This window comes from Calypte anna, chromosome 2, assembly GCF_003957555.1.
Source record: "Calypte anna isolate BGI_N300 chromosome 2, bCalAnn1_v1.p, whole genome shotgun sequence".
NCBI classification, from domain to species: domain Eukaryota; kingdom Metazoa; phylum Chordata; class Aves; order Apodiformes; family Trochilidae; genus Calypte; species Calypte anna.
In genome coordinates, this window is record NC_044245.1 from 76,363,278 (window position 1) to 76,390,907 (window position 27,630).

At 41.0% G+C, this 27,630-nt stretch overlaps 1 protein-coding gene across 1 annotated transcript in view; it reads left to right on the forward strand.

Annotated features, from left to right (window-relative positions):
- MYO10 (myosin X) overlaps positions 1 to 27,630 on the forward strand; it is a 154,327-nt gene that overhangs the window by 14,316 nt on the left and 112,381 nt on the right. The window contains exon 2 of the mRNA XM_030444837.1: positions 15,137 to 15,235. Coding sequence (XP_030300697.1) covers positions 15,137 to 15,235 — 99 coding nt within the window. The remainder of the gene's footprint in view (positions 1 to 15,136; positions 15,236 to 27,630) is intronic.

Sequence of the window (27,630 nt, forward strand, 5' to 3'; positions counted from 1 at the left end):
CACCACCAACCCCTACTTGCTCTTGAATATTCAAGAATCGACATGTGGGGAGAAATTTCTGCTGGAAACTAACTTTCACAACAGAAGGACAATTGAATGTAATAATGTATTTTATTTCTGTAAATATGACCATAAATTATTAAAAAAAAAAAAAAAAGTATACAATTTTACCCAATGGAGAGACTTGTATAGCAGATGGGGTAAAAAACCCCACTCTAACAAATTCCTTGCAAGTTTGCCAAAGCTGTATGTTACTTCTGAAAGCTGTGTATGTTTGAGATTGGTCTTGACATGATTTTGAGCGATTGAAGTGAAAAATATGTATCTGCCGACTTCTATCTATGCTTAGAATTTATAGTTCTCCTGTACAAATGGGATCTCACTTATGCAAATATGAGGTGGTGATTTAACTCCTAGGAGAAGTAACTATCCTGAAAGTATATGTATCCGAAAATATGTGCAGAAGTTTTGACAGTCATATGTGTGCATAAACAGATGTGCTCTTGGCTGTCCAAAGATGAGAGGCAATGGAAGACTTGTCCAAAACAATGTTGTATAGGTTCTCCATAATATCTCAGTTTGGTTATAAATGCATTGCTGGAGTTTGCCTGTGCTCATCATATCCATGAGCAGATAGATTTATGATGAAAGTAAAGTCACTTTTTCAAAACACAACAAGTTGATACTTGAAGCAACAGGCAACTTGTAGGAAGCTCAGCCCATGAGCAAGAGGGAAGGTGATGTCATATGAAGACGTTCATGGGATTTGGATGATTTCAACTGCATCACTGCCAAAGATTTGCAGCCCTCAACAAGTAATAAAATCTGCTTTTGCCTTGCTTCTCTAGTTGCAAAATACTACAACTTTTTCCAACCTTTTTTGTTCTTTTTCCCAGGTAGAGTGGTAGAAAGCTCTTTGCCTTCATAGGCCCTTCTGCAGAGGCAGATAAAACCAGATCTACCATCCATGCTAAGCAGGGGGCCAAGTTCTGGTTAACTTCCTTGCTGAAGGAGAGGGCAGGTAGTCCTGGGGGTTTGTGGTATTTTCTGCTTCACATGTGAAAGTAGTGTGGAGCTCCAAGGACTCAAAATTTACTTCATTACAGGTGAGGAAATCTCTGTTTCTCCCCACAGAATGAAATACATTGTATGCTTTAAACAGAGTTAAAGGTAGTATGTGCAGTAAGCAGAAAGTTATTGTTCCATTTTGAGATTATTTATGACTTCTTTCAAAAGAAAGCTGGTTGTATTTAAGGTAAAAGTGGTTTTGACCAGCCAAGTCAAAGCTTGGAGGAAGCTAACACAGAGCTGAGAGTGGAGGAACACTATGGAACTGTAACACCTTTTTGCAGTAAAGGATAAGGGTTTTTTTAATGATTCCTACAGTCCTGGTGTTAAGGAGTGCCACAGGGCTATCATCAGTATAACTGCCACATGGCGTTGGATTTTCTGGTAATCATAAGCAAGATGCTTCTCAGATGTTCTGTTGCTCTAACAGGCTGTTCTTTTGAGTTTTGAGGAGTAAAACGAAAACAGTATTTTGGCTAACGTAGTAACATTCTTAAAAACATTCACTTTAAAAAAGTGGTGTTTCTGAGAGTAATTCAGTAGGGACAGATTCCCTTCCAGGTAAGCGTTTTCCCTTCCAGGTTTGAGCGTTTTCCCAAAGGAGATCTGAGCTGAAGAAGGCTTCATTCATTCTTGCTTGTGCATCACGTTCATATCAGCTGAAGTTGAGCATGTGCTCTTTTATGTTTAAAAAAGCTTTCTTGAGTCCTCTTCTGGTTTACAGTAATTTGCCTGTATAAGGCTTCTGTTTGCACGGTTCCATGCTTCAGCGTTGTGGAAAAGTTGTTTTTCAACAGTGTTTAGAAAATTTCATTTTACCTAGGAGTTATTGAAAAAACACCACCCGGACCCAGCAAATACCTGTTTTGTTTAGTCAGTGTAGTAATATGAGGAGTTACTTTATTACTAGTATGGAAAGTAATAAAAGATACTGGCTGATTTTAGGCAGAGGAAAACTATTATGTTTGTTTTAGCCTTGCATTCTTAAGTGCCATAAAAATCTGATTATGAGTAAGATTAAATACGTTTTAATAGCACTATGTAAAGCAGTCATGGAAAATTCCCAGTCTGAGTTTATTCAGGCATTTGGACCCGATGAAGTCCATATACTTCAGGTTTTGTTTCCTTTTCTGTTTTTAGGGGGTTTTTAATTGTTTAACAAAAGGCACCTCTGTGAGCATGCAAGAATCTGTAGTACTGCCTTTTGAGTGGTATGTTTGCATTTTAATTTAGGTACCTTGCTAATCTGACTTAAACTTACTGTGCAGTCACTTTCTTTATAAATAATTTAAAGCAACATCTGGATGATGAAAAGCCTATGAAGTCCTCCTAGGTTTCCCAGAGTGGGGAACTTCACCACAGTGTGGGAAGTACTTGTTTATGGAATTGTCTGGGCTGACATTTATGAAAGAGTTGGTTGACTTAGTTCATTGCCAAGTAAAATAAATTGCCTTATGAAGGTTCATGCTCCTGCGTAGACATACTTTCAGAGGTAGCTACGAGAAAAATCGTGGTTCCCTGGACTTCAGAAATTCAGCAGGAGTTGCTTTTGCTGTACATTTTGTTGACTTGTGGTTACAATACTTTGGGGGGGAGGAAGAGAGAGGGAGCTGGGAATTGCTGAGCAAGGACGTGTAAACTGACTGCAGCAGTTTCCTTATTGAAAAGGATGCTTTAGTTGGACTTAAAGTTGCTGCACGGTCTTTGTATGTTGTCTGCTGCTGTCAGATAGAGGTGTATGTTAGTCTTTGGGTAGCCTAAGGTATTGCATAGTGTGTTTTGAAACGGGACTTCTTGAGGACGAGATGGCCAGAGTGAAAAGAGTTGCCTGCTCCTCAGTGTGTTCTTAGTAGCAGCATCATCCCCTGCCTGCTTGTACCATCTGTGCTCTCTGGAAAGCTACTTATGCTTCACACACAAATACATTTCACACCCCCTGGGTCTCCACCATCTTTTCATTGCTTCTGTCAGCCTTAGAGCCTGCTGGGTTTCACTTCTGAGTATCTCTGTGCCAAAGCAGCCGTGTTCTTGCCATATCTTTCTCTGGTCCCGTATCAGTTTTTCTAATCTGGGGATGTTGTCTATAGCCAAGGCTTGCAGACCCTTCCAAGCTGGGGTTGATGGCAGCTGCTGGTCACAGCTGGAAGGTCTCTCTGTGAAGGAAGCAGTATCTCCTCCCTGCATTTAGGCCAAAAATGTTGAGTTTAGTGTCTTGGCCAAAATCTCCCTCTCTGCTGCAGTAATGTTCCAGTTCTTGATAGAGCAAATGCCCTGGGCAAATGGGAAGAGCTTGGGAGCAAGGCATTGCCACCTTGATGTACTGATGGTGAATCTCTGGGAAATTACAATGTATAGTCAAAATCATTTGGCTGAGAAGGTCCTTTGCCTGCTAAGAGGCACACAGCTGTTCAAACCTGTTTTTCTTATGCTTTTGCACACTGGATGTAGTAAACTAGAAGAGAGTCTCTGTCCAGATGCACTTCCTTGTACTACTAGTTTATCTCTGGGATAAATGCCCATTTTGTCAGGTATTAATGCTTTAAATGACTTTTGTTTGGTTAAGGTCTTGAAATTGCTTTTTGTTTTAGTTTCAGATTAAATCCTGTATCAGCCTGCAATACAGTAAAACAAGCATGCATGCAAGAAAAATTATAGAAGCAACTGACTGCTTTGTGTTTCTGCTTTTTCTGCTCTTGCCACAAGTACTAAGCTGAGGTAGTCATTTTTCCTTTTAACAATTACCAGCTTCTGTAGACATACATTGAAGAAGAACAAAAAGGTAAAGCAGTGCCAGAATGAGGCAGGAAATGAAATGTTCATCCCTGTCATGAAAACAAGGACACAGAACGAGGATGCGTCAAATCTCTAGGTGTGCCTGCAGGTGGGAACGTGCCGCACCTTTTTGTTGAAAGGTGGAGTGCAGATTTTAAGGTGCTTTGGAAAGGTGCTGCAAACCATAAGGAGAAAGGTTTGTCTTTGGTCATCCAAAGGACCTGTGAACTGCTCTGTATGACCTGCTTGGGGGATTTGTGTATAGGTGCAAGATGGCAACCAGTATGAAATTACAGGGTTTAGTACAACATATGGCATGAAAGTATCCATGATGGGAGAGATGAAAAGTTGCTGATATAAATACGTGCCCCGTTTCTGGGGTTTCTGCTAAAAATATCTTCCAGCAGTTTGGTGAGCTACTTTAAAATGAGTAAATTTTTGTAATGTCTATTACATGTAATATAACAGAAAAAACCCTACTACAAGACTAAATGACTTGTCATAGTGAGTCAGATTGACTCACCCTGTAGGTGCTTCATTGTACAGTTGCACACTTGCAGAAAAATTGAAACACTTATGCTAGTAAGAGTAGCATTACTCCAAGGAAATTTATATAGTCAGGGAGAAGAAGTAGACTAAGGAAAAGCAGGAGATTGCTTTTCAGGGGGTTATGACCTTGAGGGGCTGAATATAATGAATGCAGTGTTTTGGGCTGCCTCTTTACCTTGCAACTGTGCCTACCATTGGTATTCACCAGCAGTGATGGGGCTCTGCAGTGGAAACCCTAGCAAAGCATCACCTTATCCCTGAGAGAAAAGCTAATGAAGTGCAGAACTGCTCAAAGTGATGCAGGAAAGACTGCCTTTTATCTGAGCTTCGTGGCCTTCTAGCCTTCCTTGAAATATATGCGTCGTTGCTAAATCTGCCTTCAGTATAGATTCCAAACTCTCTTTTCGATGAAGTTGCACCTTCTGTAGGTGTTGAAGTGGTGTGACAGGCCACAGATGCAGCCTGACAGCCTTTCTGCAGCAGGTGCATGGGAATAAACCAGAGGTCTGCCCTTTAATGATCAAGTGTGCCATTACTTTTTGCTTAACTGGTAGTATGTTCATCAGGTGATCTCTGGACAGGCAATTTGGAGTTGCTCAGTGATTATTGTGGTTTGCAGTATACAAATTAGTGTGGGAACTTGCTAACACTGGCCTCGCAATTAAGGACTCCAGTGGCAGGATCTGCTTTTTATGCAGTCACCCCAAGCGTGGGAGGGAGAGCATGGGTGGGGGCTGTGATGCCCACTGTGGATCTGGATCATGTCTGGAAGGGGCAGACTGCTGGGCTGCAGAGCCATCTCAGCTGTTGGAGCTGGTGTGGGGAAGCAGCATGGGTCCTGGGTTCAGGCTGTTGCCCCTGAGTTATAACAGGACATCTGAAGAGGGTGGAGTGAGTGGTGGTGGTGATAACTGCTGGGTGAATCTCTGTTGCTGGTGGGGATGGAGGACCTGAGCTCCATCTGCTGAGTTTTGTGCAGCCCCAACCTGCCAACTGCTTTTGGCTAGAGTGTACCTGGTACCTGTGCCTCAGCATGGAGCCAGACCAGCTGGGTGGGCCTTCAGAAAGTGGTTGTTGGAAAGGCTACTAAATGAGTCCAACAGCACGTCCTAATACACCATCTGTCCAGTGTTTTTCATCTGTTCCTCCTGGTTTCTGTATTCTATTACATATTAACCATAGCAAACCTTTCTCCTTGCATGTGTTTACCCATATGCAAGATTCTTGTTGACATCTATAGGGTTGACACCTGTAGAACTTGGTACTTGTGCAAAGTTAGGAAGGGTTTGTGGTATCTGTAGGGCAAACCACATGTAGCTTGCTAAATAAGATTGATTAAAAAAAAAAAAATAAATCTTGAGGTGTGGACTATCAGTGCGAGGAAGTAATGCAGTGCAGTTGCAGAATTTAAATACTTGTGTTCCTGTGGGGAAATAGAGATGTGGAGTGATCGTATTGTGAAAGCAAAGCTGCAAAGAGAAGTAATGCCTGCTGAATTGTCTATTGCAGTTTTGATGTGAGGGAGTCAATGAAACTTAGGAAAAGAACTTCTGATATTTAAAATTATTCTGGTTTCAATAATCAAAGCTTCTATCAGTAGGATAAATAGATGAAAGGACTGTGGGCTGAATGGTCTGTTACTCTTTTATCCCTCCTTTTCACATTTCCTTTCTTAGCCTTGGAATAAAGTTTTGATAAATCCTGTAGCTCCAAAGTGTGAACTGTGTCTCAAATATCCTGAGTTTTAATTTTAAAAATGTAGAGCTTGGAAGGGATGGGGAGGGAGAAAAACACAAAGAATGTGGGCCGGGTGGGTTGGTTTGTTTTTATCTTAAGGCTCTGATCTTATATAGTATTCTGCAACAGTTAAGGCTGGAAATATTTTCCCTTCTTGCCCATCCCAACTCTCCAACCTGGGAAAATGATTCATGTGTAAACTGATACTCTTGAGTTGCAGGGAACTGTAAAAAAAAAAACAAACAACAAAAAACAACCCAAAACAAAACAACAAAAAGCAACAACCAAACCCGAAAACCAATATGGAAGTAAGAGCTGAAGTGGAACCTTTTGTATTTAAATGCCAGTAACTTGCAAAGTGAAAACTGAGGTAACATTCTTGGGAGCAATTTTTTAGGTATGCTCGTAACCTTGCATAGTGTGCTGCTTAATATGAATTATGTTTTTCACAGAAGACTCCAGTTTGCCTAAGGGTAAGTTTTCCTGGAATTGCCTGCTTGTTTAGCATGAGAGGAAAATTAAAATAATAATTAAAAAAAAAGAGGGAGAGAGAGAGAGATTTAAAAAAAGGCAACTCTACTGTGCTTCCTAGAAACCAGGAATAGTTGCCTTGCTAACTTGACTTCCTCCAGTGTGCTCTCAGGTGCAACACTGGCATTTTTATCCATGATGCTTCTTGATGTCCAAAGGCTTTGATAAATTCTACCAGACTAAGATCAGATGGCTGGCAAATACCAGTCAATGGGAGAAAATGTATCTTGATCAGAAATTTCATCTGCCTGGCCACATGTTGAAGGAATGTTTTTCTTGGTTTTTGTTTTGGTTTGGGTTTTTTTGGTTTGGTATGTTTTTTTTGGTTTGGTTGGTTGGTTTTTACACTTAATCAGCTTTACAGTACTAAAATTCAAGATGTTCCTTCTAAATAAAACATTTTGAAATTAGAGTAAACATCTATCTTTGCAAGCTCAAGTTCTCATTTTGTAACCTAGACTTTGTATGGGCTTTGCAAGCAGTGAATGAGAAACATCTTTCAAGTTCAGCCACAAACTAAGCCTTGTTTTGGGATGGTTGGTCTCTCCCATACCATGTGGCTGGTGCTCATGAGTTGGCTCCCCTGGCCTTTGTTTTGCATCCTGTTTAGGCAAGACAGACAAGAGAAAAGTGGAAGAAAACACCTGGGTGTTTTACAGCATTTCTGAAAATGGATTTGCGTCCCTTAGGAACCTTTGGCAGATGACAGATTTCATAGCAGGGATGTTTTAAGGGTGAAATTTCTTAAGAAGGGCAAAGTTCTGTTGGTGAGCCCCAATAAGGAATGTAGTGAAGATGATGGGAAGGTATATCTGCCATGGCTTTGCCTCATTTGGTGTTTGGGACACCAGTCCCAAGAGGGTATCTAAAGGAGGGAGTGAGAAGAGAGTGCTAGCATGACTTGACACGTCAGGGTTTGGAAGTCCTTCTCCACCTTGATTTGAGTTTATAAGCTTGTCATGAGCAAAAAGTTGCCAAGCTGGTATCTTTTGGATTGAGGACTGCCAAGCACAACCAAGCGTGGTGGATGAGCTATGGGCATTTTGGCAGGTTGTCATCTCTGAGTCGGTGCTGGAGCTGCATGGAAGTGTAACAACTTCTATAGTTTAAATTGGCTTGTTTGGGCAGTCCTGCTGGGATAAATACTCTTGCTACATTGCCGTAAGCTTTCTGCAGAGTGGTTTTTAGGGTAGAGTTGCTCTTCACCTACTGCTTGCATGTGCACAGTCCTTCCTCAGTTCTGTCCTTGTTAAAAGACTTGATAAGGCTAGAACCCCTCGACTCACATATGAGCATGTATGCCGATTACTTAGAAATCAGTTGGTTGGAAGGAAACATTAAGTTTGTTTATTAATGTTTTAGTCATGACTAATTAAAAATTGTGGGGTTTTGTATTTGTGGGTTATTTTGTTTTGTTTTGTTTTTTTGAAAAATAGGAGTGCTTAGAAAAACTGTGCTGTCATCAAAGCTAGAACTGCAGGTTCTTTTGAAATCTGTTGACAGAATTGGGGCTTATTTGGTTCTTAGGAGAAGCTTTAAGGTTTTTGTGATGGTATTGTATATTCCTCTTCAGGAACTCAGATAGGGGGAGAGAATTATATGCTACCTCAAAGATGCCCATGAATGTGCCAAGAGGTCTGTCATTTGCCTGGCTGCTGCTATCCTTCACCCCAATATAGAATTCTGTGATAGAAAGGTTACGGTAGCCCCAAGCTCTTTTTTTCCCCTGTGTTTTTTTCCTCTCCCTGCTGTCATTAGCCACTGCCCCCTCTTCCTTTTTCTCACCCACATGTTGTCTTTCTGAATTACTTATCTTCCTTACAGACTTTTAACAGATTAAAATTCCAATCCTCCTTAAAAGATGTGGAGGGCAGAGTGGTGGAGGCAGTGTTTATGTGAGTCTGTGATACCTGCTGGTGATGGTGTACAGTGGGACCTAAAACTGCATATCTGGTAAATAGAGGAAAGCTTCTATTCACTTCTTCCACTCCTCTGATTTCTCATTTTTTGTGTCTCTATTCACAATCAGTTGTCGAGTGCCGATTTTGAATTCTGGAATAATTGAGAAATGCCATTGACTTGAATGCCCAGAAACTTACTTCTTCACTTAAACTTGCAGGCATGAGAGAGCTGTTGTCCCATAGCAGTGCATCAAACTTGACTGCAGCTGGTAACAAGCTTTCCAAAGTCCTGTATTGCCATAGTGTAGGCTGGACAGTCTTAAAACCCCAAAATGACATGTGACAAAACTCACCATGATATAAAGGTGATGCTTGTGTCTTGCTCATGAAAGTCATAAATGAGACTGTTGCAATACCAGTTAACTCTCTTGAAAAGTCTTGATGGCATCTCATTGCTAGGCTTGCTTTTTGCTGTTGTGGAAACCTCTGCAGCTGACAGCCACATCTTCAGAGCTCTGCAGAGAAGTGCAATGGCTTTTTGGCTTTTGAGCAAGGTCTTTTAGCAGTGTGTGTCTTCACACTCAGCATGCTTGTCCACTTGTGTATCTGGAGAGTAATCCCTGTGTTCTGTTTGTGTTGTGGATAACTGGAAGATAAAATATTTTGTTTGGTTTTTTTTTTTAATTGACAGAACAGACCATGTTATATGACAAGCTGGTCTAGTAAGTAGTAGTAGTATTCTCAAAGGGCTGAGAAAGGTGCAAATTTATTCTGGTCTGGTTCCCTCTGAAGTCAGAACTAGTGATGATATATGTTTTAATCCATTTCCTTATTTTTAAAGTAGCACCCCATTGTAGGTGCTGTGCTATCTCCAATTACTGAAACAGAAGGAGATGGAGCCTGTTCAAGGTTAATCAGCAGCTGTTGCACAGCCCTCAGGAGCGGGAGTGCTTTGATCTGGTGTGGGGGTTGGACAGACAGCAGGAACATTTTCAAGGAGATTTTGTTCTGCAGGAAACTTATCCCCTTCGACTGACCTTATACCCCATGAAAACATCTTCATGGCTTTGTTGTGCTTTAAAACAGTAAAGCAAAGCAGTATTTTTCAGGAGGCAGAGCTAAATTTGTTGAGAGAAAGGTGTTAGTTCATTATTATTATAGTCTTTGAGTGGTTTCTGGAGTATTAATTTATTTCCCTTTCACAGGTTGTGTGGTCATAACATGTTCAGACCTTCATAGTAATTTTTGTATTTCAGGCACAGAAAAGCTGTGCTGGGGAAGCCAGGCAGTACAAAGAGGGGGATCTACACCAGTGCTCTGAGTTAGAGAGTAATGCAGCAAACAACTGGCCATTACTACTTATTTGTTTCTCTGGACTTCAGTATGGAAGAACAGGTCCTGTTTTCTGCTTAGGAATCTGAATGCTTCATTTTTGGGTTGAAGTCAATGAGGGGTATCCCACTTTCGGTGAATTTTCATGAGTTTGGTCCTGAGTAGTCTGGCCAGGCATGCATTTGGCACATTAAGGTTTTAGGATACCTAAACTGGAGTGGTTTCAGTAGTCCTAAACTAACAATGAGGGATTTTCTTTCTGAAAACTGTTTCTTAATTCCTTAATATAAAGTTGGAGAAGTTGTCTTTTGTCTGAATAGCTTCCTTCTTGTTATGGCCTTCCTTGTGATCTGCACATGAGATATTAAAGAGGAGGAATGAAGATAAATGTGGTTTTGATCATCTCTTCCATTAAAAAGCTATGTCCAGCTTGGTGTAGTTAATAATATACCTTCCTGTCTTTCAAGCTTCATATTTGGAGCCAAGCTACTGTAGCGCATGAACAAGTGGCTCTATAAATATATATTGGCTATTTTTCCTTTTGCTTTGCCAAGCCCTAGCAGTGAAATGCTTTTGAATGCAGATGCAGTGTAACCTACATTCATTGCTCTTCATTTAAAGTTTTAACTGCTGTGAATCAACTGTATTGATGAGTTGACTGGATTTTACATTATAATGTGCATGACTAACATTGGATGAGAACACAGTTATTATATAGTATCTGCTTTTATATATATATATACACGCAATGCACATGAATTTTAATGTACAGTCATTTAAATCAGCAGACAACCAGTATGCATACAAAATCTAGCCTGTTAATTACAGTTTTGCAATGACTGCTCCACCGTTTTACTTAGTTGAGATAAAGTTCTTAGTTAATATTTTTATTTCCAGTGTATATGTCCAAAAGAAAGTAGAAAAAAAGTGGGCCATTACCATTTCGAAAAACTGCATTTTCAGCTGTAAAATCTGTGAGGCAGAAGGAATAGGGACTTCTCCAGGTGGTCTTGCAGCTGTGAGATGTGCAAACTTCTTTCCTCTCTCTTTTGCAATCAGGAGAAATTTATTTGCTGTGTAAATTATGGCATATGGCCCTTTTTCTGCAAATGCTGTTTGAAGTATTTTTACAACCTCACTTCATAGAAATAAAAAGCACTGGTCTCTAGTAAGTGCTCTGTGGCTTTGTTTTCTCTGTTATCACATAAGAGCAGCATGTTAAATGCCTTGAAAGGTACCTCTGGAGTAACCAGGTTACCAGGTTTTCCCCCAGACAGGCCCAGATCTATATAGCATGTCTCCACGTGTGTTGAGGGGAGTCCTTTCTTAGGTGGGTCCTGTATGACAGGTCTTGTCTATAAATTAACTTCCAGTGAAGGTTTTGTTCTCAGAACTGTCACTTGTGCATCACTGATGCATTGCAGAGGGATTGCAGTCCAGCTGCAAAGGTGGCTGGGCACAGGAGGCAGCTGTAACCTGCCCAGCTCCTAAGGGATCTTTTGCCAAAGTTTTTTTGTTTTTTTTTTTCCCCTTCCCGGACAGGAAGGCCTTGCAGTGCACCAAGCCTATGGACAGACACTGTATTGTGGAGGTACCTTGCCAGGGAACACGTTGTATTTGCATTTCAGATGCCTCAGGCATCTGAAACTGCATTGTTCCAGCCTCCCCTGAATGGCAGCTATTGACCCCTAACAATGTACGTTTGTTTAAATCAAATCCTTTCCTACTTACTTTACAAAGCTAATTTTAGGACTAGCCCAACCAAGTGAACTCTTCTGTTCAGGCCCCCTTTCTTTCCCCTTCATAGCCAGAAAAAAGGATTAATTACTTGATTTCGAGATGGAAAACGTTCTCCTACTTCTGAGAGCCTATTTTGAAAGCTGAGTTTATGGCAAACTTTGTTGCAGCTTAATGTTTATAAGCTTTTCATTGCCCTTGAAAGCATAAACTTCATGTTACTCAAGCTCAGAGATTTTGGCAAATAATAAACCACTAGAACAACAGAGGTTTGGTTGTCCTTAAGCAATTGAAGAACTTGGCTGCGTTTTGACAGGTTTGGGGTTTTTTTTGTTATCAATGTGTGCATTTAGATACATTGAGTTCATCTAGGAGGAGGAGGTGGAGGCTGATGGGTACAGATACTTCATGCCCAGCAGCAGGCTAGAGAAAGCATTTCCCTGGGAGTGGGAAGTCGGGCCCAATTTCCAATGCTGCTTGGTGAAATGTAGCATGTACCTTCAACTCTTGGGCTGTCTGGTCTCCAGAGCTTGGTGCTGTTAGTAGCCACCTTCATCAAACCAGTTACAGTCTGAACAAAACCATGGCCGTATGCTGGGAGGGGGGAAGCTTTGCTATGCCTTGTGCTTATGAAGTTATTAGGCTGAGGCAGAAAAGCCCAGTGAAGTAAAAATTTGCTATAAGCTGGATAACTTTGTAGTCCTTCTGTTTTAGGCCAAAATGATTTCACTAATTACAAAAAAATACTCAAACACCAAACAGTGATTGTCAGACTGAATGAGGTGGTTCATGGGCTGACAATTCTTCCTTCTGGTGTCCTGTGTTAACTCAGGAGTGTTGCATCTCATAGGGTTTCTGTTGGTGTTTTGGTGGGACACTATTAGGAGGAGTGTTACCATCAAGTCGAGGGAGGTGATCCTTCTTTACTCATCTTTGGTGAGGCCACACTTGGAGTGCTGTATTCAGTTCTGGGCTCCCCAGTACAGGGTGACATGGGCATACTGGAGAGTCGAGCAAAGGGCCATGAGGGTGATGAAGGGACTGGAGCATCAGTCCTGTGAGGAAAGGGTGAGAGAGCTGGAACTGTTCAGCTCAGAGAAGGCTCAGAAAGAGTCTCATTAATATATATAAATACCTGGAGAGAAAGTGCAAAGAGGATGGAGCCAGGCTCTTTTCAGTGGTGCCATGTGCCAGGACTAGAGAGAATGGGCACAAACTGAAACACAGGAGGTTCCCTCTGAAAACCAGGAAACACTTTTTTACTGTAAAGGTGACTGAGTACTAGCATAGGATGACCAGAGAGGTTGTTGAGTCTCTCAACCTCAATGATACGCAACAGCCATCTGGATCAAGGATATACAACCATCTCAGGTGGCCAACAAGTGGCCCTGCTTGAGCAGGAGGATTGGACTAGGTGCTCAACAGAAATACCTGCCAGCCTCAGCTTTCTTTGAGGCCGAGAACCTACAAAAACCTGAGGAAAAAGACTCACCCTGCTCTGAGTGTGTTGCATGGTGTAGCGTGAGGGCGTGATCTCTCACACAGTTCCTTGCCCTTGTGTCTTAGAGGCTCTCAACCCATGGTGCAGGGGACTGAGTTGGACAGGCAGCAGCTGCAAGTCTGGAGTTTTCACTCTGGGGCCCTCTTGGGGATGGTGGGCTGATGGTAGCAGCTGTGTTAATGTGAAAAGAGCCTCTTGTTTCCTCCTCTCCTTCAAAGAGGGCAGAGGATGTCACCTTCAAAGTTGTCATTGCTCCTGCGCCTGTACTTCAGGGTCATAGGATATTTCTGTTTGCTGGCTCTGGTGAGGTGGTCAGTCCAAGACCAATGTCCTCAAGCCAGCCTGGAAAGCACAGGTTGTTTGTGCCCTCAGACTGTCAGCATCAGGGTGTTTATGCTGCCTGGGAAGATGAAAAACATGGCAGTGACTTGGGTTTTCTGATGGTGCTGGTGCTTTCCTTCCTGCTCCCCTCTGCCCTTGCCTTTGTGTCTGAACTGCCTCTGACTTGCTGTAAACCTGGAAGCCAACTGGTTTTGAGGTTTCTGTGATAAAATGGCAAAAAAATATGGGCATCTGGAGCATTTAAAATGGAATACAGTTTGTCAGAAGACAGAGGAGAAAAAAAAATAAAAATGAGGGATGCTCTTACATGGTCTTATATGTGTAGCTGAGTCCTTACCGTTAAGAGAAACCAAGTAGCAATAGTCTTTATATTCTCCAGGAGCATAGTTGTTTGTCTCAGTGCTGCTCTTCTCCCATCATAGGAACAAGAATAATATTAATTCAGCCTTAATAATATTAATTCAGCTTATGCAACTCATAACTACCTGAAGTCTGTGATAGGCTAATGGGCTACTCACCTTAAATAAAAATCTGGATTTGTTGTGATTGTTGATTAAGATCCTGCACCCCACCAGCTTTAGCAAGGTTGTAAATCTAGTTTCTATGAGTATAAATTCATTAATTATTTGAATTTTTTTTCCAGTGATCATACACAAACTCACAAGCTTATGATTATCAGGGTATATCTCAGCCTTTTTCTACTACCTCTCCTTTTTCTTTAGGTGAGAATTTTACTTTTCTGGTGAAAAAGATCTCTGTTCTCTAAAACCACTAAAATACTGTCTTTCTGATATGGACCCTGCTGTCCAGTTGTAGAGAATGAGACTATACTTTAGTTCGGAGGTCAGACCATGGGGTGCTGCTGTTTAGGGTTTATATGCCAGCTGAAGCCTTCTCCTACATTGGAGCAACTTGAGTGGGGATCGTTACTGGGATGGCTTATACTGCAGCTGCAGAATCAGCTGTGGTTCCTCCTCCCACATTTTCCTCTCTCGTTCACAATGCTGGGTATTTCTTGATGCTAGATATCAAGATTTCTGGTTTTCTTGATGTTAGATATACCAGCCAGGTAAAAATTAAACCAGCTTGTGCCTACTGTCTTATCTTTGTAACCTTGCTTGCATGTAGTTGTTTGATCTTTTTTATTATTTTATTAATTTTTTCAAATCCTCTGGGTTGTGCAGGCAGGAGAGAAGGACCATGTAAAGGGCAGAGTGGTTCAGAAAAAAGGTAAAAGATGGTGGGGGAGGGAAGTGCTGTGAGCGCCTAACAGGTTGAAAATAAACAGGTAGGGAGCCAGCCAGCTTTGAGGAAGATATTTCAAACTGTGTGTAAATTCAAACATTGCCTTGTAATCTTGCGTGTGCTAACATGAGGCACATGACTCAGAGAACTGGCTCCAGCTGCTCTTGCCGGCATTTAGGAATTTCTGCTCAAGAAAAAAAAAGTCACTTCAGTGTAATTCTCCTATGTTTACTGTTTCGGCAGAAAGCCACAAATACTTTCTGAGGGATGATTTTATTATCTTTCTTTCACTTGCTTATTTGGATTTTTCTCCTGCTTTCTCTCCTTTTACTTGATAGTATTTCCAGAGGAAAATACTGAGTGGAGTTCTTTTTTCGGTTCTCCAGTTATGCCATATATAACTCTGTTTTCTTTATTGTAGGGGTCTCGGGTCTGGCTGCGAGAAAATAATCAGCATTATCCCAGTACTGTTCATTCCTGTGCAGAAGGAGTCATCGTATTCAGGACAGACTATGGTCAGGTATGGGCATTGCTCTTCCATGTTTTCTCCTTTTGCAGCTCTGTGGAAAAGAAGCTGTTTTCCTTGTGAGGAGCGCACAGGGGAGACTATAAAAGCCTAAGGTTTGTGACCAAAATACTCCATTTTTGTATGTCAGGAATGTGCAACTTTGATTTTAATAGCTCTTTCCATTGCTTGTCTGGTCAGTTCCTATCATCTTGCCCATATGAAGCCTGCTGCCAGGTATGAGAGCCTCTTTTCATGTAGGCCAGTGGTTATGTAGTTTATAGGAGGTAGGTGGCTTCTCTGTAGTTGTATTCGCTCACAATAAGAGAAAGGAGAGGCTGGCACAGGGTACTGAGACATCTCCACAGCTGGGGCAGCTCCACCAGCTCCTGTTGAAATGAGTTTGTGAAGGAAGGAGAGCATAAATCCTCTTCTGTTGCTTTTTTTTTTTTTTTTTTTTTTTTTTTTTTTTTTTTTTTTTGCTTTTGTTGTTTTTGTTTTTTTTTTTTTAATTTTAACTGCACCCTGGCTGTCAAGCACTCTTGGCTCTTGCCTGGCTGCAGGGGTGGACATGGATCTCTGCATCTCCTCAGGTTACCTTGGTCATCTTGGTCAGTGCATGCCTATGTGTCTGTCTGCCAGCTGGTGAAGGAAGCTGGTGAGAAGCTTCTTCCTCCCTGTTTGTTTATTTATTTATTTACCTTTTAAACCCTGAGAAGAAGGCAGAACTAGCCCTTCTTGTTGCTGACAGCTTGGAAGTGCTGTGCTTCTCATGCACTTGTTTTTATCTATTTATTCTACCCTCCATTAGGGTAAGGCTAAAGGCATTTCCCCTGTGGTGGGGAAGTGAATTAGATGACCTTGGAAGGTCCTTTCCAACTCTAACCATTCTATGATCCTTTGCACCTGTTCCAAGTTACCAATTAGATTGGTGATCCAGTTATATTGGATTGTTATGAGTGAACACATCCACAAAACTAGACTGACAGCATCTACCACTATGTGCAAAGCCTCCTCACAGAGAAACAAGAAGGCCACCTATATGCTGGTGTGTTTCCCGTGGGCTGCATCTTAAATTGTGCATTTAGAGCTCTTCAGATTTAAGAGGTTGTGTATTTTGACCTGTCCTACTGAAATTTCAGGTCTGAAGTGAAGAGACTGAGTCTGTCTCCTCTCTTGGCTCATTGAAGATTAAAAAAAAAAAAGGATCCATCAGCATCATCTGGGTTGCAGTGTAGGAAAGCTTCTGTGTGTGTGTTAAACTAACGTGCTCCAAGCAATGTCCAGCGTTGGGGCTTTCATTTAAACATCAGGCCTCTCCAGCTCCTAGTAGGAGTGACCCACATGCTTATAGCAGGGGCTACCTGTAAGTTTTCACAGGATTTTGGAATTGGGCATGTAGCTGTAAAGAGCCTGACTTTTAGAAGTGTTTCGGGCTTCAAAATAGTGAAACTTAGGCAAACTTTGATATTGTTGTAAAATCGACACCTTGCTTGGTACCCCAGGAGAGGTTGACAGAGTTAATGTTGGCATCCACAAGCAGGAAAGCTACTTGCTAATGGTCTTACCTGTATGTGTTTTGTGATATTGCTGCCTGCTGCTGCAGGGTGTACGTAGTGCAAGCAGAAACTTCAGGGAATATGGAAAAAGCCTCAAGTCATAACTGTGATACCATCTGACTGACTGAATTTCCTTAGACAACCTTGATGCTATAAATGTCACTGGGGAAAAAAATCCCACCCCTTTGGTTTGGCCTGCTTGTGTTAAAGGCAGGTAGTGTGAAACAGGGAAGGGCATGTGGAACAGCTTTCAGACCCCTGATGTGGCATTCCACTCCTCAGCAGGTCTGAGCTGGCTGCTGCCCAGCCAAAGGCATACTAGCAATTCACTGTGTTTAATAACTTAAAACCTTTTTGAGGCTTATGTTTTCATGAGTGCACTTTGAGGTAAAAGGACTGTGCCAGCTAACATTGGCCAATTAATTTTTTTCTCTGTTGCTTTTCCTGATGTACTTAGACCATCCTGCCCTTGCTTTTTAGTTACCTTCAGGCTGCAGAAGGTTGTAAGCAGGTAACATGAAACTGAAATAATGCCCAGTGATTACCTCTGACAGCTGGGCAGTCCCTGCAATGCTGTGTAACACTTTGAAGAACAAGGCAGGGGAGGCAAAGGGTGAGGTTGCAGAAATATGAGGTGATGCCGATTTTTGAAGCAGGGCTGGAATATTAATTCCCAGACCCTTTTGACAGCTGCAGCTCATGTTCAGCTCTAATGACAAACTGATGAAAGTGTTGGGACCTTATCAAAGCTCAGCATTGTTACTCATCTTCTCTGATTCTGTGGCTTCTGTTAGATTTTTCACTTCTCGCCTTTCCACTGAGCATTTTGCATGACTGCTCAAGATGTGACTGGCAGGGCAGTGGGCTTTGGAAGTTGTGCTCAGGTTTTAACTGTTATGAGTTTGGATTTCAAGTCTTTGCCAAAGATAGTTTGCAGAAGAATGGAAATATTATAGTAGTACACTTCTGTTCTGAGAGGTAGAAATAAATTTGCCACAAACCCCTGTGGCAGCATATGGTGGTATGCTGAAGGGGTGTTGACTGTAAGGAATCCTGCCAATGCCAATACTCATGTAAAAATGTTCTGTAACATTTCAATATTTTAACAAGTTGCATGTCAGATATTGAATCCCTTCCTGTTAATCACATCGTGATATAATGGCTCCTCAAGTATTCCTGTGTTGCCTGAATGTTTCAGTTATGCAGTCCATTAGTTAATTATTGTTAAACACAATTGTGGTACTGTTTTCTGATGTTGGCACCCTCCATAAGATGGTTGTAAAACTAGCTGAGTTCACAGACTTCATGGAATATCTTGTGTATGTAATGCAGCATACTTAAAAAAGGGAATTTCAGGTTGTAAGTTTGGGTTTCCCTGAGCAAATAGCTGCAAAGCTGTTTTAACTCTTCATGAGAAGATGAAAAGCATGGCACTGTACAGGGGCACATGAAAGCCTCATAAGGTGTGGGGAGGGGAAGAGTGCATCAGGGCCATGTTTCACCACTCCAGCTCATGATAAAGGAATGGGATATGAATGGTGTAATGTCCCTCCCAGCACACATTCATGGTACTGGGCTGCAGCTGGCTCTGGAGTGCCTCTTATGAGACTTCTGAAGACTGGACTTCAAAAAGACTGGTCTGCAATGACTCAAAGCTGCTATGAGCAGACCATTCATACTGGAAATGTTTTTCTCTTTGTAAGCACCTCCCAGATGAAGAAGAGAAGATGCTCTATTCATTTGGTGGCTTGGCGGGTGGATTAGTTTGGTTTTCTTAGTCTGTAGGTTTGTTTTTTTATTAGTGTGCACAGAGCTGGTGACTGGCTTTGTCCTCAGTGTTTTGGAAACGCTGTGTCTATGAATATACATATGAAGTGTGTCAGTGCAGTCTATGAATACTTGGACTTAAAATATAAATCCTTATCTTTCCTTATGTGTATAGACATATATATATATATATGATGACATTATAGTTACTGCATATTCTTTTCATGTTTGAACCTATTTTTGTAGCTGTGTTTAGGGTTAAACTGGTTTCTTCCTTAAAATTTTTATTTACAGTAAAGCAGACATTGCCTCATCGTCATAATCCATAAATTTTTAATGAAGTTGTGTGTGCTTATGAAGTTCTCAAGTGAATGTTTAAGTAAAATGCTAAAAGCCCTCTTGTTGTTCTATGATTTGTTTGAAATTGCGTACTTGCTTATGTTCAGTAATCAGTGGTTTTGTAGAGAAAAAACCATTTTCCAGCTTGTCTCCTTGTCTCTTCTGAATAATGTGAACTTTATTTCAGATAAAATACTAACTTTTCCCCTTGCATGAAAGAGAACTGCATTGTGCTCTTGACTCCTACAGCAGCACTTGAAACTGTCCTTGGTGAAAGCATAGATAGCAAATAGAAAAAGCTTTGGGGGGGGGGAATAAAATCTTATAGAAGAACTGACTTGAGTTATGTGGCAATAACTTCAAGAATATTTTTCTTGTCTCCTAATAATGATTATAATTTCTTCTATTTGTACATCCACACATATAAAAGTAATTCCATTAAATGTATAGTCAGTACGTGTCCTCTCCCCCCCACACTTTTTTTTTTTTTTTTTTTTAATATAGTTATGGTGGGTTTTATAAGTGGTACTGTGTTTTAGCTTGTGAGCATAGGGGACTTCCTGAACAGCACTCTAGAGCACATACATTTCTTTCAATACATTCTCTATACATTTAAGACATAATGTGTACATGCATAGGAGAAATCTGCTCTGAAGAATTTCAGAAGTGAAATTTGAATCAATTGCTGCAAACTGTCCCGAGTCTGACACTGAAATTTCAGGCTACTTCATTGCATGCCTGCTTAGTTGACCAAAAGGAACTTTTAAATCAAATATATTATAAATAGAAGCAGCTGAGCAATAATATCCCTAAAACATGAAGTCCTTAAAAACAGATGTCACATTTCACCAGTAAAGTCTTTGTCAGTTAAACCAGCTTTCTGTGAACTTTCTTTACAAAGAAGCCCTTCACAGCGTGGTGTTGTGTCAGCAAACAGAGTGCAGCTCAGTATCCTTAGCTTCAAATCAGAAGCACCTGTAAATGGTTTGGTCAGCAACAAAAGTATTTTTTCCTGTATGTTTAACTTAATGTGGCTCTTCTGGGGCATTTCTGCATCTCAAGAATGGGAAGGCTACAGATGTTCCTTGTTAAACACAGCTCAAGTATGGTTTCCATGAAGATTTTAACTTTTTTTTTTCCTCTTCTGGTTTCTCATTGTGTCCTCATTCAGAAAATTTAGACCTGGGCTTTGTTTAAGGCTTAAGGTTTGTTTTTTCTCTTTCTCTTGGTTTGGAGGATTCCATTTTTTTGTTTTTCTGAGTTAGCAATAGAATTATATTGAGATTACCACCTGGTTATACCAGGAGAGTTCATGTTTTTCCTCATTTTTGGATTAAAGGAAAAAAACCAAAACTGCAAGCAATGGTTAAGCACTCCTCATAAGGACTCTTTTCTTTGCCTTGTATCCTTTCTCACCCTTTCTTGGGACTTTCTTGTGCTAGCCTTCACTGCTGTAAGGAGCCCTTTTAAACAAGACTCTTCCGTTCATATTCACAGGGCATGAATAACACCACTGAAGTTATTTGGCTTAAGTGACTGAAGTCTGTCAGACTGTTTATCAGGAAATGCTGTGTTTGGCTACATCAGTTCATAGCATCAGGCACTGGAGAAGTAAATCCTCCTGGGCAAGGATTTTCTTACACTATCATTGAAAAGCATTGTGTTTGCTTCTAGATCTTCCACGTGAAGACTTGAAAATATTTCCAAACAGTAGAATTTTTTTTTTACATTGCCCCAAATTCAGTATCTGTTGTCCTTGAAATACACCCTTACAAGGGAACGTTTTAAAGAAGCCCTTTGTGAGCTCCCTTGTATATACAGTCTGTTAAGAAAATACACAGATATATGCAGTGGGCTTTGGTCTATGTTTTGGCTTAGACCGAAATGGATCCATCTCGTTCTGCAAACTTTATTTATGAAGACTTCCGTGCTTTTTAATGTAGTGGTGCTTATGAAGAGTAGTGACTACCAACACTGGCTGTTGGGTAGCTCGACTGTTTTGGGCAGCAGATCCCCTGCCTTTGGAGCTTCAGGTCAGTGCCAAATTCAGCAGCTTTACACCAGGAAATTGAATTCTATCTGTCTAAACACTGTAAAGTTCATTTTATTCTGCAGTTAGTTATATTTGGCTTACTTGTAATAATTCTACCGATTATTTCTAGTATACTTTAGAAAGCTTGATGCTGCAGCTATTTGCATACTGGCAAACATTTTATAATCATCTTTTTATTGCGATTGTTTTTAAGCGATGTGCATGGGAATTTTGGGTTTGGGGGATGGGTAGGGTTGTGGACAGCCAGAAGTCAGTTGGAGTGAGTGCCTTTTAGTACTTGGGATTTATTTTCTGCGGAGAAATGTTTACATCTCTATGTGGGATGTCAAAGTTCAGCAACTCTCACTGCAAGCATCTGTTGACTTCCCTGTAAACAGAGCTGATGACAGATGCGAGCTGGCTCCAGGAGCCTGGCCTCCCCACCCCATTGTCAAGGCAGCCCAGTTTGGGGAGGTGGCATTTGGTACCCCAGCCTGTGGGATGTCACCTGGGAGGGGATTTCAGGAGAGATAGCTCTGCACCCACGCTTTCTCCATCCCATGCTCTTCAGGAAGAGATTTACAGGAACCACGTGTCCTGCAAGCCCACTAAGCTGCATTGTCCTGTCCCTCAACTGGAGCATTTAATGGAGTGTAATTGCAATGCACAAAAGGCTCTTCGTGCCTCGTAAGCACTTAATGCATCTGTAGAACCTTACAGCAAACATTTTCCCTAATGGAAATGCTGCTTCAACCCCCTGAACATTACTTATAATTATGATGTTTCATCACTGGGTGAAGTGGAAGTGCTCATAAATTAAGCAGTTTTGTTTTTTCTGATGATCTTTTTTTACTTAAGTACTTGCTAACTGGAAAAATCATTAATTTGAGTCGTAATTCTCAGATATTTGTCTATAACATAGAAATATTAAAAAGACAGTTCACAATGCTAAAGGAAGCAATACCTATAGCAGAAATTATTTTTTCCCCATGATCTAGGAGCTAATTTAGCTTGCCTTTTGATCTGCTTTATACCAAGAATGGTATTTTTACATGACTGCCATTCTCTAAATGTTTGTTAAAGGATAATAGGGTAAGACTTTCTTTGTGTGTTTTTCCCTGAACTACTGTGTACATAACGTGTACAGAACGGGTTATGAAGTACTACTTGGATATGCTGCACGCATGCTGTCCTTACTTTTTTCCTGTTACTGTCCTTTCTGCCAAAATCACTATCAGTATGATTAATTCCAGGAAGGAGAAATTTTTAAAGTTTTCATCATGGAGTGTGATATTTAAGAAAAACAAACAAACAAAGAAAAAACAACCACTCAACAAAAAAACCACCAACATTCAAAACAAAAGGCAAGAAACCAAAAAAATCTTGACCCTGACAGCCAGACCCAGCTGACTGTATTATTCCTGCAAAATGAACTTTCTGGCTACCAGTGCATAGAAAGTTTTTGTCAGAAGTCAGGCAGCTTGCAAGTGAGCAGTGCAGAGATTTGTAATGCACAGTGATGGAGGCAGGAGGGCTGAGCAATGACCATAAATAACTTCTTTAATGTTGAGTTTTCAAGGGTTTTGTTCTGTGTTGTCTAAACATAATGGTAGTGTTTGCTTTAGCGTTACTGAAATTAATTTGTTTGGCATTAGCATGGCCGCTGTTAAGTGCTTTAATAACAATATAATTTAAATCTCTATGAACAAAAGCATTTATCTCTGAGCAGAGATTTGCTTTATGCTTTTTATAAGACCTGACTGGAAGCAATCCCTGTCAGAGATGGTGATGAAGAGGTGCTGACTGTGTCCCGCCTTGGTTTGCTCTGGTCGCCTAATGGGTTGTGGCTACATAAACAGTAGAGATGTCAGTCTTCTCTCTTGCTGTCTGCAAAGAAAATCTAAACCATCTGTGCTTTTTTGGTGCTTTTGTTATGCTTCTACTAAAGATAGCAAAACTGCTTTTGTTTTAAGATTAAAGCAGGCTGCCATATTAATTTCTTTTGTAAGGGAAGACAGTTCAGCTGTTCACAAAACATGGGAAGGAATTCAGACTTCATTGAGCCAAAAAACTACAATGACTAATGTGTAGCATTGTGACAAGCAAACTTGTCACTTTGGTTGCTCTCTTAATCTTAAATTCCCTTGGATGTGGGGCTGGTCTCATTGTTCAGTGTTAGTATTTTTAGAGACACGTGGCTTAGGTTAAGCACAACTAATATTATGGGATACTTTGCTCTGCAACAGGGCACTGCTCAGTTTTCCTCTGGTGGTGTTTTGTACCTTGCAGTGCAGATAGCTGGTGGATGGACACTGAGATCTTTACTTGAAGAAGACTTCCACCAGCTTATATGTGAGCATTAACATTTAAGAGCTGAGCAAAAAACAAGTAATATGGAGTGCCCTACTTTTTAAAAATAAATATTGATTATTATTATTGATTAATTTTAAAATAAGTCAAATTATTGGATCATTCGGGACAGGATTTTACACAGTGAGCGCCTGTAAGAATATTCTAGCATGTGTGTGAGCAACCAATTCAAATAGCACTGAGACTCTTGAGAAGAAGTTACCCTCGTTCTCCATGATTACTGCTGTTCAGCAGGACCATGTCCCACTCCCATCCCATGGCTTCCTTGGAAGCAGAGGGCTGGGCTCAGTGGAAATCCTTTTAGGCTACAAGTTCATATCAAGTGAGTTGTTTAAAAAAATGTAACCATCTGACAGGTGTATAGGGTACAGTGTTAAGTGTGCTAGTAGTCCCAGCCCACATCCTGGCTCACTGGTGTCATCAAGAGGTGGTGGAAATTAGTGTGTAGGGAAGTAGAGAGTCTTCAGTGGCAGCTTGTCTGGGGCTTTGACTGTGTGGTGCCAGTTCTGTAGATGAAAACCTTGCTTAATCTTTCTCCTGTGGTCACTGGGGTAGCTCTTGAGGTGTACTTTACCTCTCTGTACCTGAGAAACACAGGAGTGAAGGGGAATCATCTGCTTTTCCAGGTACCCTTCACTGCACACATTAACTTCAAACAAACCACATCTGTGCAGTCAGATTGGAGCTTCAATGCCAGATTTCTTTGAAGATGATCTCGGAAATGCTCTCCATATAAAAGATGTAATATTTCTTGCAGAACTTTAGGTTCTTTTAGCAGGGAACACAGAAGCCTTTCCAGCAGGATCAAATGTGTCATAGCACCTTCAGGAGCTGCATAGTATTTGTATTCTTGAGCATTTCAAAGCAACTTGTTGTTTGAAAGCCTCAAGCTTTCTCATGAGAACAGTATCGGAGCGAGATTTCCCCTGAAGCATTTCTGCAATGTGATAATAAACTCTTTCAATATTAGTTGCAAAAGGAACTTTAAGTACTCTTTCACAGTAGTGCTTTTATGTTTGCCAAACCAGGGGAAGAAAATGTTAGTGTAGGTCATGTGCCTCTCCTCATCCAGCACGCTTTATTTTGTGAAACAAGCCAGGTCTTGTTTAGCGTACACATGATGGAGCTGCGAGACGATTTAAGGAGATTTATCTATCCAAGCTGACTTAACTAAGGACAGCCATAAAATGCATGTGGAAAAAAACCTCACTGTGTTGTGAAGTCAGATCCTAGAGAGTTAGGAAATGCTGCAGAGGCTCTTCATATGCTGAAAGAAAAGCATCAAACTGCCCCTCTGCAGTGGGGTGGTTGTGGCACATGCTGTAGAGGAGAGGCATCTATACCAGGGCAAGAAGCATCAGTTGGTGCTGAGCAACTTTGGATATTGTAGGGTTACAAGGATGAGTACATATGATGGTGAAAGTAAATCCTAATAGTCACACCCTCTCAGGGCAGAAAGGGGGTTTGTGGCTCCTGCAGTGGGACCATGGGGGTTGACTGGGTGGGTGATGGCAGGTCCAGAGCCCATCACACACACCCCTTATACAGGAGCAGGGCAGCCAGGGGGCATGGAGCAGCCCCAGGCATAGGGACACATTTTGCAAACCCAGCAAACCTCAACAAAGCACAAGACCTCATCAGGCCTTCAACTTATGAGGAGTTCAAGGGTCAGATCATCCTCTCATCCTCCTTTCACATGTTTCAATCCACGTCAGCACAGACACAGGTGCTCACCGGGCACCTCAGAGCTGCAGGGGAGGGAGCATGGGGTGCGTCTTGCTCCACAGCAGCATGAGCCTGGGATGTCCCCAGGTGTTCAGCTGCTAAATGTCTGACTGAGGCTTTCTCTATTCACTGCTCTCTGCAGGATTTTTCTCCAGTGATTTATAACTGTATCAAACTCATGACTTTTACAGGAAAGATAAAATCTTGCCTCTTGGAAACAATTCTGCTTTTTAAATTGAACTTATCTTTTCCAAAGAAAGGTCTGGCAGAGTGTTCACTTATTGAATCATCAGAATTATTGTAGGCTTAAATGTGACAATAATACTGTTTTGCCTGTGGTGATAAAACAAGCTAGTTTGAAAAGATATTGTTATTAAGATATTTACCTGCTGTTTGAATACTTCATGTGAAGCTTTCCATGTTCAACAGAATGATAAACTATTGAAAACGGATTTTGTAAGATGGCATTCTGAATAGCTGGAAGTGTCACAAACCTGTAATGAAAATAGTAATATGTCTTCTACTGCTGATTATTTCTCTTTTGAAAGTGCCCTTTTTTTCACTAGCATCACCAAGGGATCCTAACTAGAACTGAATAATAAAATCTGTTCCATTATTAATGCTGCTTCCAGGTAGGCTTTTAATGTAAATTGACATCTGATGGCCAAACTTCATTGGCGTTATCTGTGCATCACAGTTGGCTTAAATGCCATTACACAAGGTTTCTGTCACCACAAGATTTGTCCAGGAAATATAAAGTTCTATCAAAGATACTTCAAGGTCTGCTAGGCATTTGAGATATATTAATGTTTTTCACATGTCCTTGGTGGGAGGGGGAGCAGTATTTCTGCATGATCAGGAGAGCAACAGAAGCATGACATAGGCTTTGTGAGTCCAGCATGTAAGTGTGAGCAGCATTTGTGTGCTGCACTGAGTTTGTGAACAAAACCCTTGACCTGGACAGGAGCTCCACACAGTAAATGCTGTGTAGAAAGCAAAGGGAAGGCCAAGAATAGAAGGCTGCTAGGGGTCCATGTCTTAAGTGTCACCCTTTTCTGCTTGTTTCCCTGGTCATTTTTTTTTATGCTTGCTTTGCATTCTGGATGTATGATGTTGTTAACAGATAAGAACAGACACTGCTGGGTGTATTCAATTATTCCAAATCAATTGGCTGATACCTGTTAACCCCAAGAATGCCCCCAATGTACATATCAAATGCATTTTTTCAAATTCTTTTAGAAGGGAGCAGAACTGTTGCGATGCAGTATCTTAATGTCTCTAGTAGAGTGCTATGTCTCTTCTGGAAAGTATTAAGTCATGTATATATGCTGTGTGGAAATGATTGTGTAGGTCCTCACACATATGGATAGATGTAATGCTTCCTAAAAGCACTGGATTTATGTGGTACAGAGCAGACACATTTTATGTCCATTTCTGTAGAAGAAATCCTGGACAGCACTAGCCTACACAATTTGTCTAAATGAAAGCTTGATTTTTTTCAGTTGTAGTGTCACACTACATTAAAACAAAACCCCGGGCCTTGGCTAAAGAAAACACAGTTACTTTGAGTAGTATTCACCTTGTGGTATTGATAAGGTCCGCAGTTGCATTTTGAAAAGTCCTTCAACATCTCTACCTGAGTCAGGGCTGTTTGAATGTGAAATCCTTGTGTGACCCTCCACAAGCTGAACAAACTGTTTACTGTACCTGATGTCCTTAGGTCAGATTAGGAAGCTTGAAACAGACAGAGATTGATATACCACAAAGACTCAGAGCTCCAGAAGCTGCTCTGTAAGTCAAACATTTTTTGCATGACTTTTAAACTGTGCACAACATGATGTACTTGCCATTTTCAGTGTAGACATTGTGTAAACTAAGCACTTTATCAGATGCAGTTACAGGTTGCAGTTACATCCAATGCTTCCTCTGTTTGTGTATGAAAATGGGAAGAAATGGCTGATTAGAAATGGGCAACAGATTAGCAAACTAGGGACACGTGTGCCTGTAAAACAAGATCACCTTTGAAGTGATAGCAGTGACAAAGTAGCCATTTCTCTTTTTTTTAGGAGTTTCTGAATGGACAGAATGTTTTTATAGTGGATGGTGAAATTTACTTATAGGAAGGTTTCTGGAACTGGTTCCTGACTTTAGTCACTGTCAAGTTGCACTCTTGAGCTGCTAGTACCCTTGAGTTAATGGAGCCAGACATTGCCGTGGGAAAGGGAATCCAGTCAACCTCATTACATAGCATGGATTTAAAATTCATTTTTGATTTGGATTTACATACCACTTAGTTAAGTACCAGAGTAGAAGTGTCAGTCTGAACACTGTCCTGTTAACTTTTGTAGGAGCTTAGGTACAGAGGGATGCAAGTATCAGGTCCTGCTTTTGCACGAGGGCCTTACTGAAGCAGCTGAGTGTCTGGCTGAGGTGGCCCTTCTCATCCTGATCTTTACATGAGCTCTTCATCTTTGAAGGCTTAAGGGGGGAATCAAGTGTAAGTTGCATGAGGAAAAATAGCTCCTCATTGTGCTTCCAGGCTTACTTGCCAATCCAAAGTACACTTGCCTTTTGGAAGAGTTTGTGAGACAATGGAAAAGCAGAAAAGAAATCTGGAT